At 37.0% G+C, this 13,735-nt stretch overlaps 1 protein-coding gene across 1 annotated transcript in view; it reads left to right on the top strand.

The window, feature by feature from the left end:
• The window catches only part of LOC124775372 (uridine 5'-monophosphate synthase), a 90,766-nt gene extending 86,805 nt beyond the window's left edge, over positions 1-3,961 (top strand). Inside the window, exon 7 of the mRNA XM_047250207.1 lies at positions 2,262-3,961. Coding sequence (XP_047106163.1) covers positions 2,262-2,575 — 314 coding nt within the window. The 3' untranslated portion in view covers positions 2,576-3,961. The remainder of the gene's footprint in view (positions 1-2,261) is intronic.
• The last annotated feature ends 9,774 nt before the right edge of the window (positions 3,962-13,735 follow it).

The raw sequence follows: 13,735 nt of genomic DNA, 5'->3' as shown, positions 1-13,735 counted from the left end.
TCTCTTCTTGTCCAAACTATTTATCGTCCATGTTTCACTTCCATACATGGCTACACTCCATACAAATACTTTCAGACACGACATCCTGACACTTAAATCTATACTCGATGTTAACAAATTTCTATTCTTCAGAAACGCTTTCTTTGCCATTGCCAGTCTACATTTTATATCTTCTCTACTTCAACCATCATCAGTTATTTTGCGCCCCAAATAGCAAAACTCCTTTACTACTATAAGTGCCTCATTTCCTAATCTAATTCCCTCAGCATCACCCGACTTAATTCGACTACATTCCATTATCCTTGTTTTGCTTTTGTTGATGTTCATCTCATAGCCTCCTTTCAAGACACTGTCCATTCCATTCAACTGCTCTTCCAAGTCCTTTGCTGTCTCTGACAGAATTACAATGTCATCGGCGAACCTCAAAGTTTTTATTTCTTCTCCATGGATTTTAATACCTACTCCGAATTTTTCTTTTGTTTCCTTTGCTGCTTGCTCAATATACAGATTGAATAACATTGGGGATAGGCTACAACCCTGTCTCACTCCCTTCCCAACCACTGCTTCCCTTTCATGCCCCTCGACTCTTATAACTGCCATCTGGTTTCTGTACAAATTGTAAATATCCTTTCGCTCCCTGTATTTTACCCCTGCCACCTTCAGAATTTGAAAGGGAGTATGCCAGTCAACATTGTCAAAAGCTTTCTCTAAGTCTACAAATGCTAGAAACGTAGGTTTGCCTTTCCTTAATCTTTCTTCTAAGATAAGTTGTAAGGTTAGTATTGCCTCATGTGTTCCAATATTTCTACGGAATCCAAACTGATCTTCCCCGAGGTCGGCTTCGACCAGTTTTTCCATTCATCTGTAAAGAATACGCGTTGGTATTTTGCAGCTGTGACATATAGTTCAGTAATTTTCACATCTGTCAACACCTGCTTTCTTTGGGACTGGAATTATTATATTCTTCTTGAAGTTTGAGGGTATTTCGCCTGTCTCCTACATCTTGCTCACCAGATGGTAGAGTTTTGTCAGGACTGGCTCTTCAAAGGCCATCAGTAGTTCTGATGGGATGTTGTCTACTCCCGGGGCCTTATTTCGACTCAGGTCTTTCAGTGCTCTGTCAAACTCTTCACGCAGTATCATATCTCCCATTTCATCTTCATCTACATCCTCTTCCATTTTCATAATATTGTCCTCAAGTACATCGCCCTTGTATAGACCCTCTATATACTCCTTCCACCTGGGTTTCCATCTGAGCTCTTTTCTCCAAAGGTCTCTTTAATTTTCCTATACGAAGTATCTATCTTACCCCTAGTGAGATAAGCCTCTACATTCTTACATTTGTCCTCTAGCCATCCCTGCTTAGCCATTTTGCACTACCTGTCGATCTCATTTTTGAGATGTTTGTATTCCTTTTTGCCTGCTTCATTTACTGCAATTTTTATATTTTCTCCTTTCGTCAATTAAGTTCAATATTTCTTCTGTTACCCAAGGAGTTCTACTACCCCTCGTCTTTTTACCTACTTGATCCTCTGCTGCCTTCACTACTTCGTCCCTCAGAGCTACCCATTCTTCTTCTACTGTATTTCTTTCCCCCATTCCTGTCAATTGTTCCTTTATGCTCTCCCTGAAACTATGTACAACCTCTGGTTCTTTCAGTTTATCCAGATCCCATCTCCTTAAATTCCCACCCTTTTGCAGTTTCTTCAGTTTTAATCTACAGTTCATAACCAATAGATTGTGGTCAGAGTCCACATCCGCCCCTGGAAATGTCTTACAATTTAAAACGTGGTTCCTAAATCTCTGTCTTACCATTATATAATCTATCTGATACCTTTTAGTATCTCCAGGATTCTTCCATGTATACAACCTTCTTTCATGATTCGTGAACCAAGTGTTAGCTATGATTAAGTTATGCTCTGTGCAAAACTCTACCAGGCAGCTTCCTCTTTCATTTCTTAGCCCCAATCCATATTCACCTACTATGTTTCCTTCTCTCCCTTTTCCTACTCTCGAATTCCAGTCACCCTTGACTATTAAATTTTCGTCTCCCTTCACTACCTGAATAATTTCTTTTATCTAATCATACATTTCTTCAATTTCATCATCATCTGCAGAGCATATACAGAGTAATAACACCATTAAATAATATGGTTGAGTTTTTTCATAATAAATGAAGCATTAGTGTATTTTGAAACTAGTAATCCTAAAAAAATCATAAACGTGTCTTATTTTTTCTCATGTTTGATTTTGCATTTTAGATGCATTGGATATGTGTTTGAAACACGAAGATTTTGTATGTGGAATAGTTTGTCAGAGTCCCCGCCTGCTGCAGTCACCAGGCATCGTTCAGTTGTCACCTGGTGTCAGTCTAAGCCAAAGAAAAACAACAGACGGCCTTGGGCAGCAATATACAACACCAGAAGATATTGTATTGGTAAGAGGTGCAGATGTAGTCGTGGCTGGGAGAGCTATATCAGCCAGTGATGACCCAGTGGCCTCTGCATCTGAAATACGTTCACGCCTGTGGAATGCATATGAACAGCGCATAAAAATAAGTGACCAAACTGAATAAATGAGATAATGGAACACTCAGTGTTATCAATCATCAATGTTTTGTAAAAACCTTAAGTATTATTTGAAGTATATTCTATTCCCACCTCAGAATTAATTATATTCTGTTATTTTCAAATAGTTCACCCTCATTGGATTTAAGATTTTGTAATGATTAATAATTGAATAATTCACCCATTGGATCCATAGTCAATAATTTGAAAAGCAGCAGTTGTGCCATGAGATGAATCTTGCTCCTCTTATTTTTTAATCAGATCTGTTAAGAAAACACCTGTTAGGTCTCAAGTCTGTTTTATAGTTTTGTCTATGTATAAACATAAATACTGTGGTGATAAAAAATCTAAAATTTCTGTATATTAATGTTTTGCTTTGGAAAAAGGGTGATGCGTATATATTGCTGTTATTGTAGGTATAATTACTTGAACAGTTAATAACCACTCTCAATGCTTTCGAATTAGATTTCTTCACCATTACCTTCACTTGGTCTTCCTCTCTTCCATTCCACTCTTCTCCCCTCTTTCATCAAATTCCTGTTAGGTCTATACCCTATAAATAGCTATAGCTAGATTGCTTTGTTCTGGCAGACCGACTTTCAAACATTGTTGGTAACATAGCACAGAATTCCTAACATTAAATTCTGAAAGGTAAGGTTGCTGTCAACTGTAGGTTTGAACACCACAGTATTTTCTTACTGAAGGCTGAAGTGGTATCTCCATTTCTCTCATGTGTCATAATATGTGTATGCAGTTTCTTAGTCATGTAAAAACTGAGTACTACTGAATCACATGGTTTCAGAAAGAATTGTACCAGGGCCATTCTTTTGGACACAATTTTGTGGGGCCACCTTCTCTGTATATTGCAATACTTTTTATTTATATTTTTTCATTGTGAAGTCCACAGTGTCATTTTGTATCTGTACTACACATAAATTCACGAGTATTTGTATTCTCACCTCAGAATTAATTATAAGCTGTTAATATTCAAATAGCGTATTGTCATTGGGCTGTAGATTTTTAATGATTACCAATTGAATATTTCACCCACTAGAAATATTTGTTGTTTTTCATATTCATATGAAGTGATTAACTTATTTTGGCTGGCAATCGTGTAAAGCTCATCTTTTGCCACAAGAATCTCATTATAATCAAATATCTGATTCGAACATGACCATTATATATCCCAGTAGATAAAATATTTATTTTCTCATATGAATGTTGTATCTGTGTTACAAAAATATTGTATGAAAAGGATAGTTGCTACCAGCCATATAGCAGACATACTGAGTCGCAGATAGGCACAACAAAAATACTGTCAGAAAGTGAGCTTTCGGCCAACAAGGCCTTCGTCAGAAATAGACAACACAAGCAAATGCGCTTGGCTCCCTCCCCCCCCCCCCCCCCCCCCCAACCCCCAAACTCTCCCACCCCCCACCCCACCGTGCGCACACACACACACACAACCACAGTCTGGCCACTGAGGCCAGACTCAATAATAAATTTATACAGGAGCAGCATGTGGAACTGATTTCTGGCTAGGGACAAGGAAACTTTTCTGTATTGATGCAGATAGAAGGAGCAAGGGTCCAAGGTGGAGGATAAAACTATGTAAATAACATAGAAATACGTCAAAAAAAAATTCACAAAAATACACCCAAACAGGCAGAGAAAAAATGAAAGGGATGGAATGAGTGAAGTAAGGGGAAAGAAGATGAAATCTGAGGGAGTAGGCTGATAGTAAAGACAGAAACCAACTGAAATTGCCATGAAGAGCCAATGAAATCAAAGAGAGAAATAAATTAAGAGATATTAATGTGGGTTGTGCAGTACTGTGGGTGGATAAGTGTGGAAAGGGGGACGGCAGATGTGACTAGATTAAGTGAAGTAAGTAGGTGCAAATTGGAATAGAGAGGAAAAGGAGTGGGGGTGGAGAGGGGTTGGTAGGATGAGATAAAAGTTCATGTGGCACGGGAGGGTAGAGGAAATAACATGCAAGAGTGACACAGGAGCCTGACCTCGGCAACTCTCTCTCTGCCTGCCTGTGTGTGTGTGTGTGTGTGTGTGTGTGTGTGTGTGTGTGTGTGTGTGTGTGTGTGTGTGTAAGAAGGCCTTGTTGAGACTGAAAGCGCACTTTCTGATGGTCTTTTTGTTGTGCCTATCTGCGACTCAGCATGTCTGTTCTATGATGAGTAGCAACTATCCTTTTCATAATATTGTTGCATTCCATCCTGGATTTTTCATTGTTTCACATCTGTATTAGATTTTTGCTCATGTTGTCCTTTTATCACCCATTTCTCACATTGTTTAAATCTGCATTGCCTCACAAGTAATTAGTATTTTTAAGTTTTGAGATGGATTTTGATGCTCATTAAGTATAGAAATTTACGAGGTGGTAGCACTTACTATAATTCTTGTGTAGTCTGCAAGTTAACATTCCACAAAGATTTTTTTTCTGTAGTTAGGGCAGCTGTGGTTTATAAGGGAGACCAGAGTAAAGAGAACCTCCTCGCTTTTGAAAAGAGGTACCAGACAAATAAAAGGAAAAATCTTTTATATGTGTTGTTTAAATAAAAGATTTTTATATTGTTTAAATGAAAGATTTTTATTGTATTCTTTTTTATAAATTGTGGCCATTTTCAAACATTCTTATTCACTTTCATGTATGAAAAATGAAAACATAGATTTTATGAATAGTTAAAAAATTCTATTTTCATAAGCAGTATTTTTATAAACACAATTTGTGTTCAGATACCCATTTTCTGTTGTGTTAGTGGAGTAATGCATGTGGTGGTATGATGTGGTTGCACACTGTATTTACCTAGAACAAGGAATTCTTTTATTCTTATTCCCTAGTGAGGTTTCCTACTTAGACTAAGTTTACTCTTCAGACAGTTAAAGGGAAACTTCCAGTGAAAACTGAAGGTACATGGATGAAAATCTCAACTCTAGATTGTCCTCATATTGGCAGATAAAAAAAAACTGCATTCCCATTGCTGTCAGTGCATGAGGTTGACACAGATTGTCTTAAAAGTGCGTGGTATTTTAATATACTTAAAAACTAAATATTAATAACACAAGCATTCCATCAGTGGACTTAACTTAATTGTTTTGATGTTGTTAGGGTATTGGTGTATAAGTGGCAAATCTTTCGTTATGACATTCATCGATATTACTTCATGGATTGTGGGTTTGATGACTTATTGCCAATGGTCTTACTTGCTGCATGTCATTTTGTGACCATATTAAGCTTAGTTTCCACCTCCCCACTCAGACCAACATCTCAGTCCCACTGTAACGTTAATGGGAGAGCACAAGGGATAAAAGTAACATCACATGTAGGTGCAGCAGTGTGCTCTCATTGTAATCAAATCACATATCGGTTCTCTTCTCGTACTGTTTTGAAGTTTTTAATTTACATGTGCATTGAAAAGTGAAATTTTGAGTAGAAATAATTAATTACTTTGAAAATGCACTTTCTGAACGATCAAAACCAATTAAATTATATTTAGTGAAGAGTTTAAATTATCTGTCTTTCTTACCTCATGACTTTATTGTGCAGATCCATAACATTATGCAGCCAGTGAAATTAAATTGTAACTGTATCATAAATTTTAAAATAATTTGATTTTTGAGCACATAATGTGTGTGTGTATATTCAAATAAATTGTGATTAAAGAACTTATATTAACAGGTGTAATGAAATGACCTAAGAGTATCACTGCCTGTAGTGCTCATACTTTAAGAAAAGTGGAATTGTTGCATTAGTAATGCCTTAGTAACTGTAATGCTTGAAAATAAGCTGTACAATTTCAGAAAAATGTTGCACTTAATGAATAAATGCTCAGGTATTTCTAATAACGTACAGTTGCTTAAATTTAAGGGCAACATAAATTTTTTCATTGTAAGTATATCAGTTGTGCGCCACTGTATGGAATTGATATTGGGTATTGCAATAATTTCTAACTGTATTTTTTAAAACACCTCTTTGTACTGACTACTGAAAGACTGTACTATTGTGCCTGAAATTGTAATATTTTGAAATTCCATTTTAATTATGAATAAACAAAATAAAAATACAACATATTTTTTCAGTGTTACATAAATTATTTAGGTAAACCAGTTTCAAAGACCATAAATAGTATTGAGATGAACCTCTAGGACATGAAAATTTCTTTTCCCTACAATTTGTTAGCACATCCACCACAGACACAGTTTTTAAACCATTTTCATGCACATAAATAAAGTTTCTGATCACCAGTAAATGTAGTGTGTTAGCATTACCCAGAAGAAAAGTGAATGTTTAAGTGGTGGTTGGTATTCATTCTTGCATACATGTTTGTATCAAGTGTATCACTGTATATGAACAAGAAAATGAAGAATTTGTGCAGCATTCACACTTTATGTAGATGTAGTGCCAGTCAACAAGTAGGAGAAACTAATTAAATGGGATGAAGACATGTTATGTCCGTGTTGGTAATTCAGCTGATTAACCTTGGCACAAAATGTTGAGAGAAGGGACGAGTCTTACTGTGTGCTCAGGGAAAATACCCTTGAAGTTGTGACTTTACTGCTAATTAAATTGCTGATAATGTTGTTGTTAGGTTTCTGAATGCATGTTTGCTTTTAAGTTATTTGGCTTTGTTTATTGTCTAGAGCAGTGGTTCCCGACCTTTCTTAGACCATTACCTGAGTGCAGTCAGACATTAGTTTGTACTCTCTCTCTCTCTCTCTCTCTCTCTCTCTCTCTCCCCCCCCCCCCTCTCCCTCCCCCCTCCTCCCCTGCTGTCTGTTGCCGCACCCTCCTCCTCTCCCTCCACCCTCTGCCCTGTCCCACACATTGTCACCAACTTTTAGTACCTTACTAAGCTGTAGAATGAAAGACTTTTCTTGAAACACTTTTATTTTCAAAATAAGGAAAGGTGAATGATATTGTGTGTGTGTGTGTGTGTGTGTGTGTGTGTGTGTGTGTGTGTGTGTGTGTGTGTGTGTGTGTGAGAGAGAGAGAGAGAGAGAGAGAGAGAGAGAGAGAGAGAGAGAGAGAGAGAGAGAGAGAGGGGGGGGGGGAGGGGGATGAACGACAAAGGAATTTGTGGTGCCTCACATGTTATACAAAACTCCTTATCTGATAAGAAAGCTAACTATCCACAATGAGGTTGGGCATTGTTGCAAAACATACTTCTGCTGCATTACTCCTCTCCATTGCAACACTTGCTTGACCTGCACTCTGCAACTCCTTTTAAGCCAACCAATTTAAAACATGTGCACTATACTACTTACTGTTCATAAATCACTTGATCACACCCCCTTACTTCTGAAGTGGCAGAAACTGGAAGACTAAAGGCTGTTCATGCTTCGCATCTGACCACAGCCACTAGTAATAATAATAGTAGTAGTAGTAGTAGTAGTAGTAGTAAAATTTCGTGTGACTAGGGCCTCCTGTCAGGTAGAGCATTCGCCACGTGCAAGTCTTTTGATTTGACACCACTTCAGCGACTTGCGCATCGATGGGGATGAAATGATGATTAGGACAATACAACACCCAGTCCCTCAGCAGAGAAAATCTCCAACCCAGCCGGAAATCGAACCCGGGCCCTTAGGATTGACATTGTCGTGCTGACCACTCTGCTACCGTGGTGGTGGTGGTGGTGGTGTACAGCACTATAGTTAGTCCTTATGTACTGCAGGTACTATCTACAACTTGGAGAAGACATGTTCTTGAGATATTGAGTGTTTGTTACATATGTGTCTCATTTTTATCATCAGCAATGAATTGGACAAAGCACAACATACCTGCGTAGGGTTTGGACTATATGAGGAACCTGTAACCTCCATCACATTAATGCTACTAACTGAGAAAAAGTAATTACTGGTAACTTATATAATCAGTATTAGAGTCATACAAAATTGTGATAATAGTAACAATCTTTTGAAACTAATGTAGTGTTGTGGCTGAAACAGAACTGAATCGCTTAGTTTCTACCCCTCAGAAAATTTCATTTTGCCCCTGATGGGGTAATTACAGACAATTGGGAACCACTGGTCTAGATCATCGTTTCCCAACTTGTGGTTTGCAAACCCCATGGGGGTTCACTAAATATTTCAAGGGGTCGCCAAAGTCGTTTTCCATGATGGCAGGTTTTGAGGTTAGGCCTATTACTGTTTCTTTAGTTTCTGCGGCATTGTCATAATAGAATAATAATAATAATTATTATTATTATTATTACTATTATTATTTCTATTTTTCTCAGACCTTAGGTCTGGTTAAAAATGGAAAGTGACGCGGATCTTCATCAAGCGTGACTTCCTTTTAACTGTATGGTATATGTTACATTGTATTTATATAATAGAGGGAAACATTCCACGTGGGAAAAATATATCTAAAAAGAAAGATGATGAAACTTGGTAAGTTTCATCATCTTTCTTTTTACATTGTATTTAGGAACTTTTGGGTTATTGAACACGTATCAATAATTACGGATTTCTGTAGTTGTATATATATGTTTGGATGTAGCTGTATTACGTTGATGTACTGGTGGATATTGTGTGGTATGACTCCTGTAGTTGGTAGTATAATTGGTATAATGTCAACTTTCTCCTGATGCCACATGTCCTTGACTTCCTCAGCCGGTTGGATGTATTTTTCAATTTTTTTCTCCTGTTTTCTTCTGTATATTTGTTGTATTGGGTATGGATATTTCGATTAGTTGTGTTAATTTCTTCTTTTTATTGGTGAGTATGATGTCAGGTTTGTTATGTGGTGTTGTTTCATCTGTTATAATGGTTCTGTTCCAGTATAATTTGTATTCATCATTCTCCAGTACATTTTGTGGTGCATACTTGTATGTGGGAACGTGTTGTTTTATTAGTTTCTGTTGTATGGCAAGTTGTTGATGTATTATTTTTGCTACATTGTCATGTCTTCTGGTGTATTCTGTATTTGCTAGTATTGTACATCCACTTGTGATGTGATCTACTATTTCTATTTGTTGTTTGCAAAGTCTGCATTTATCTGTTGTGGTATTGGGATCTTTAATAATATGCTTGCTGTAATATCTGGTGTTATTGATTTGCTACAATATATTACTTTTACAAAAAAAATATGTTTTGTTAGGTCTCATAAAAGTGTGGAAATGGATAAAAAGAAGGCATTTGATAGGCACCGTCTTACTGTACGCCCTGAAGACTATGAGAAAGTATTGCTAGAATTGTCAGAAGAGGAATTACAAGAATTGTCAGATTCATGTGAATCTGAGTCTGAAGAGGAAGTTATTGAAGAAGAAAAACACAGCAGTGACTCCAAATAATCAACAGAGGAAACAGATGATCACCTGGTTGAAGAGGGGAGACTAGAAACATGATTACCGATTTCATGTAGGAAAAGATAAACTATTTGGATAAGTGAACCTCTTCCCTCTTCTAAAACCAAGGCCAAGAACATCCTAAAAGTTTTGCCAGGTCCAAAAGCAAGTACTGAAATTATGGAAAAAGAAATTCATGCGTTTTACCTATTTATTACTGATGCGATGATTGACAACATTGGGGAAAATACAAACTGATACATCCAGAATAGTAAAAGAGTTGAAGTTCAATATTCAAGAGAACGAGACTGCACAGACACTACAAAACCAGAGATAAAGACTCTTTTAGGTGCATTATATCTAATAGGTATAAAGGACACACGAATTGATGTGAACTGTGGGATGCAGATGGTACAGGAATGATTATTTTACGAGCTCTCTTCAGCTACTAGAGCTTTCGCTTTCTGCTTTGAAATCTTAGGTTCAACCACCTGGGTACCCGGAATGAAAGAAAAGAAAGTGACAAACTAGCATCTATTCGGGACTTCCATCATGAATATGGCATCAACTGCCTTGCTCACTACAGTGTCGGCAAGTTTGTCACTATTGACGAGATGTTGCATCCTTTCAGAAGACGCTGTGGATTTGCACTGTATATCCCTAATAAGCTTGCAAAATATGAGCTCTAGATTTATGCCTTGTGTGATGCCAAAACATTTTACACGCTGAACTTTGAAATTTACTGTGGTAAGCAGATGCCAGGACCCTACCTGAAGTCTAACAAGCCTGATGACATTGTGCAAAGATTAACAACACCAATTGAGAAAACAAACAGAAAACTTATGATTGCTACAGTACCTACCCTCTGGCTGAAAATCTCCTCGGCAAAGGTTTGTCTTTCTTGGGAACCATGAAAAAAAAAGGAAATACCTCAAGAATTCCAAGCAAATAAAACCTGAGAAGTCCAGTCATGTCTCTTCGGTTTCCAAGAAGATTTTTGTTTAGGTCTCAACTGGTCCTATAAACAATAAAGCTGTGATTTTTTTTTTATCAGCAAGGCACAACACAAATGAAATAGATTAAGAGACTAAGAAATCAAGAGTGAATTTGGACTAAAATGCTACCAAAGGAGGAGTAGACACTGTATATCAGATGTGCTCATCCTACAGTACTTCCAAAATAACACGATGATGGCCACTTGCATTTTTCTACAGACATCTAGATATTGTTTGCATTTATCCCAGCATTATTTTCAAATTCAACAATCCTGATAATAAAGAACGAAGACGAATCTTTTTGAAACATCTTTCTCTGGACCTAATGGAAGAACATTTGAATCAACGAGTATTGCTTGAGACACTTCCCAAGGATATTCACGCCTTCTTGACCAAGTATAGGCGTGAAGAAGAGAAGACCAAGGTGCCAACAAAACCTGGAATTTGTTACATATGTGCAGGCATAGAAGCAACAGGATCAAAACAGTATGTATGAAATGCAAGAAAGTGTCATAGATACAAAATGTGTGCAATGTGAAAGTGAGCTGCAGATGGAAGTTGACTAATTTATTCAAAATCATAAACATGAGTGGGATTTTTGAGTGCTCCATTTCGTAATGTGTGCCCTTGTTACTTTCTTTTCATGTGAATCAGTGCAGTTAAGTGATATAACTAAAAGAACCATGAAGGCAATAAAGAATATTGGCTTGTTATAAATTGCAATGACAATAATAGACAATTGTGAAGGTAACAAATAAATAATCCTTTATTTTTAGAGCGCCACGTAATGTTATGTTACGTTTTCTCCAATAAAATCTAACTGGCGATTGTATACAGATTATTTTTCCTTAGGCTAAAAATGTAATACTAATAGCGGTGTAAAAGCCGCAATGTGCCCCCTCATGGAAGTATGAAAGGCATGCCCACCGAAGGGTTAAAAGGTATAACTGATTGCAAAGGGGAAACAGGGTTTAACAAAATTGCAAGTTAGTGTTGTGTCAGCAGGTCACTCAGCTACTAATGACGTGTGTCAATCCAACAAAAGTGAACCGTGGGTAAAGAAAATAAAGTACAATGATAATTGCACTAGGTTTGGATTTTCGTATATAGGTGACAAGGACTGTCCAAGATCCCAGTGTGTTATTTGTCGTGATGTGCTTACCAACGGTAGTCTGAAACCTTCTCTATTTAGATGTCATTTAGAAACTAAACACCTCACCCACGTAATTGTATCTGCTGCTTCTTTTTTTTTTTTTTTTTTTTTTTTTTTTTTTTTCTCCAAAAAGCTAACGAGTGGAAAAATGATTTAACTACCTTTATATCCACTGCATTCAGTGACAATGGGAATGCTCTTAGTGTCTTATCATGTTAGCTACAGAATTACTAAAACTGCAAAACCTTATTCAATAGATGAAGAGTTAGTGTTTCCATGTATAAATGATGTAGTACAGTGCACGCTTGGAGACTTTCACGAAAAGTCAGGATGGTACCATTGTATGACAATACAGTCAACCATGGGATTGAAGACGTGTCAGATTATGTCAAAAATGAAATTTGGGAAAGAATTTGTGCCAGTCCTCCTTTTGTTATTCAAACTGGCGAATCGACTGATGTTGCCAGTTTGGCCATTTTGTTACTTTTCGTCCCTTATATTAATGGGGAGGCTGTAGAAGAGGAGTTACTATTCTGCAGACCCTTGAAAGAGACCTACAGGAGGAGATATATTTAAGTGCACTGGTGAATACTTTCGGGAAAATTCAATAGGCTGGACCCGCTTTGTAGGCATTTGTTTGGCTTACGCGGAATGTATGACAGGATGCTGAGCTGTGCTTTTTGCCAAAGTAAAATCGGTAGCACCAAATGCTTCTTTGACCCAGTATTGCATTGAGAGACAAGCTCTTGTTTCTAAACACTTGCAGTATGAATTGAAATATGTGCTGGATGATGCAGTGAAAATAATTAATTTTATTAATGCTCACTCCACAGATTCCCGCATCTTGGCAGTGCTTTGTGAGGAAATGGGAAGCATTTATAAGTGTTAATTGTTTCACACTGAAGTTAGGCGGCTATTCTAGGTAGAACTGTTTCCAGACTGTATGAGCTTGAAGACAAAGTTTACATTTTTATTACCAGTCATGCCTTTCACAAAGTAAAGTGCATGGAAGATGAAATCTGGCTTCAGAATTTAGCTTATTTGCGGATATTTTCTCAAAAATTAACAGTTGAAACCTCTCTCTGCAGGGGTCAAATACAAACATTTATATTGTGCACCCTATCAAATCATTCATTAAAAAACTTAATTTTTGGGAAATGTATTTCAGTAGAAATTAAATGGAGTACTTTCGTACCCTTCACAACTTCCTTGCGGAAAATCATCTTTCCTTGGAAGAAAATGGCAAGACTGTGGTTAAAGAAAATTTAAAGGGATTTGGAAAAACCTTTTGGAGAATATTTCCAATAACAACAGTTGGATTCATAATCCCTTCGAAGAGTCGACAATTTTAGACTCCACATTAAGTGTAAATGAAAAAGAACATTTTTGAAATTCCACTGATTTTTACTTGCAAAAAAGTTCTAAATGTTTGTTGTTAATTGATTTTTGGTGAATTTTAAAGCAGTTTCCAGTGTTAAAGCCATTATTCACAAATTTGTGCAAAAAGTTGTTTATTTAAAAAAATAAACATGGAAACAGACTTTGTGCTGAAAGTGATTTGAGACTTGGTTTCACTTCTGTGGTTGCTGACTTTGAAGCTCTGTGCCACGGAAAGCAGGTGCAACCTTCTCACTGAATTCCAAGGAAGAGGTGAGTAAATAAATGAAAACTTGTATGTGCCAGGCCTACACATTGTGTAACTTTTAAGTTGTAACAAGA

The sequence above is a fragment of the Schistocerca piceifrons genome, chromosome 2, assembly GCF_021461385.2.
Source record: "Schistocerca piceifrons isolate TAMUIC-IGC-003096 chromosome 2, iqSchPice1.1, whole genome shotgun sequence".
In the NCBI taxonomy this organism is placed as follows: domain Eukaryota; kingdom Metazoa; phylum Arthropoda; class Insecta; order Orthoptera; family Acrididae; genus Schistocerca; species Schistocerca piceifrons.
The sequence above is the reverse complement of the archived record's forward strand: the minus strand, read 5'-3'. Positions and strand labels throughout refer to the sequence as shown.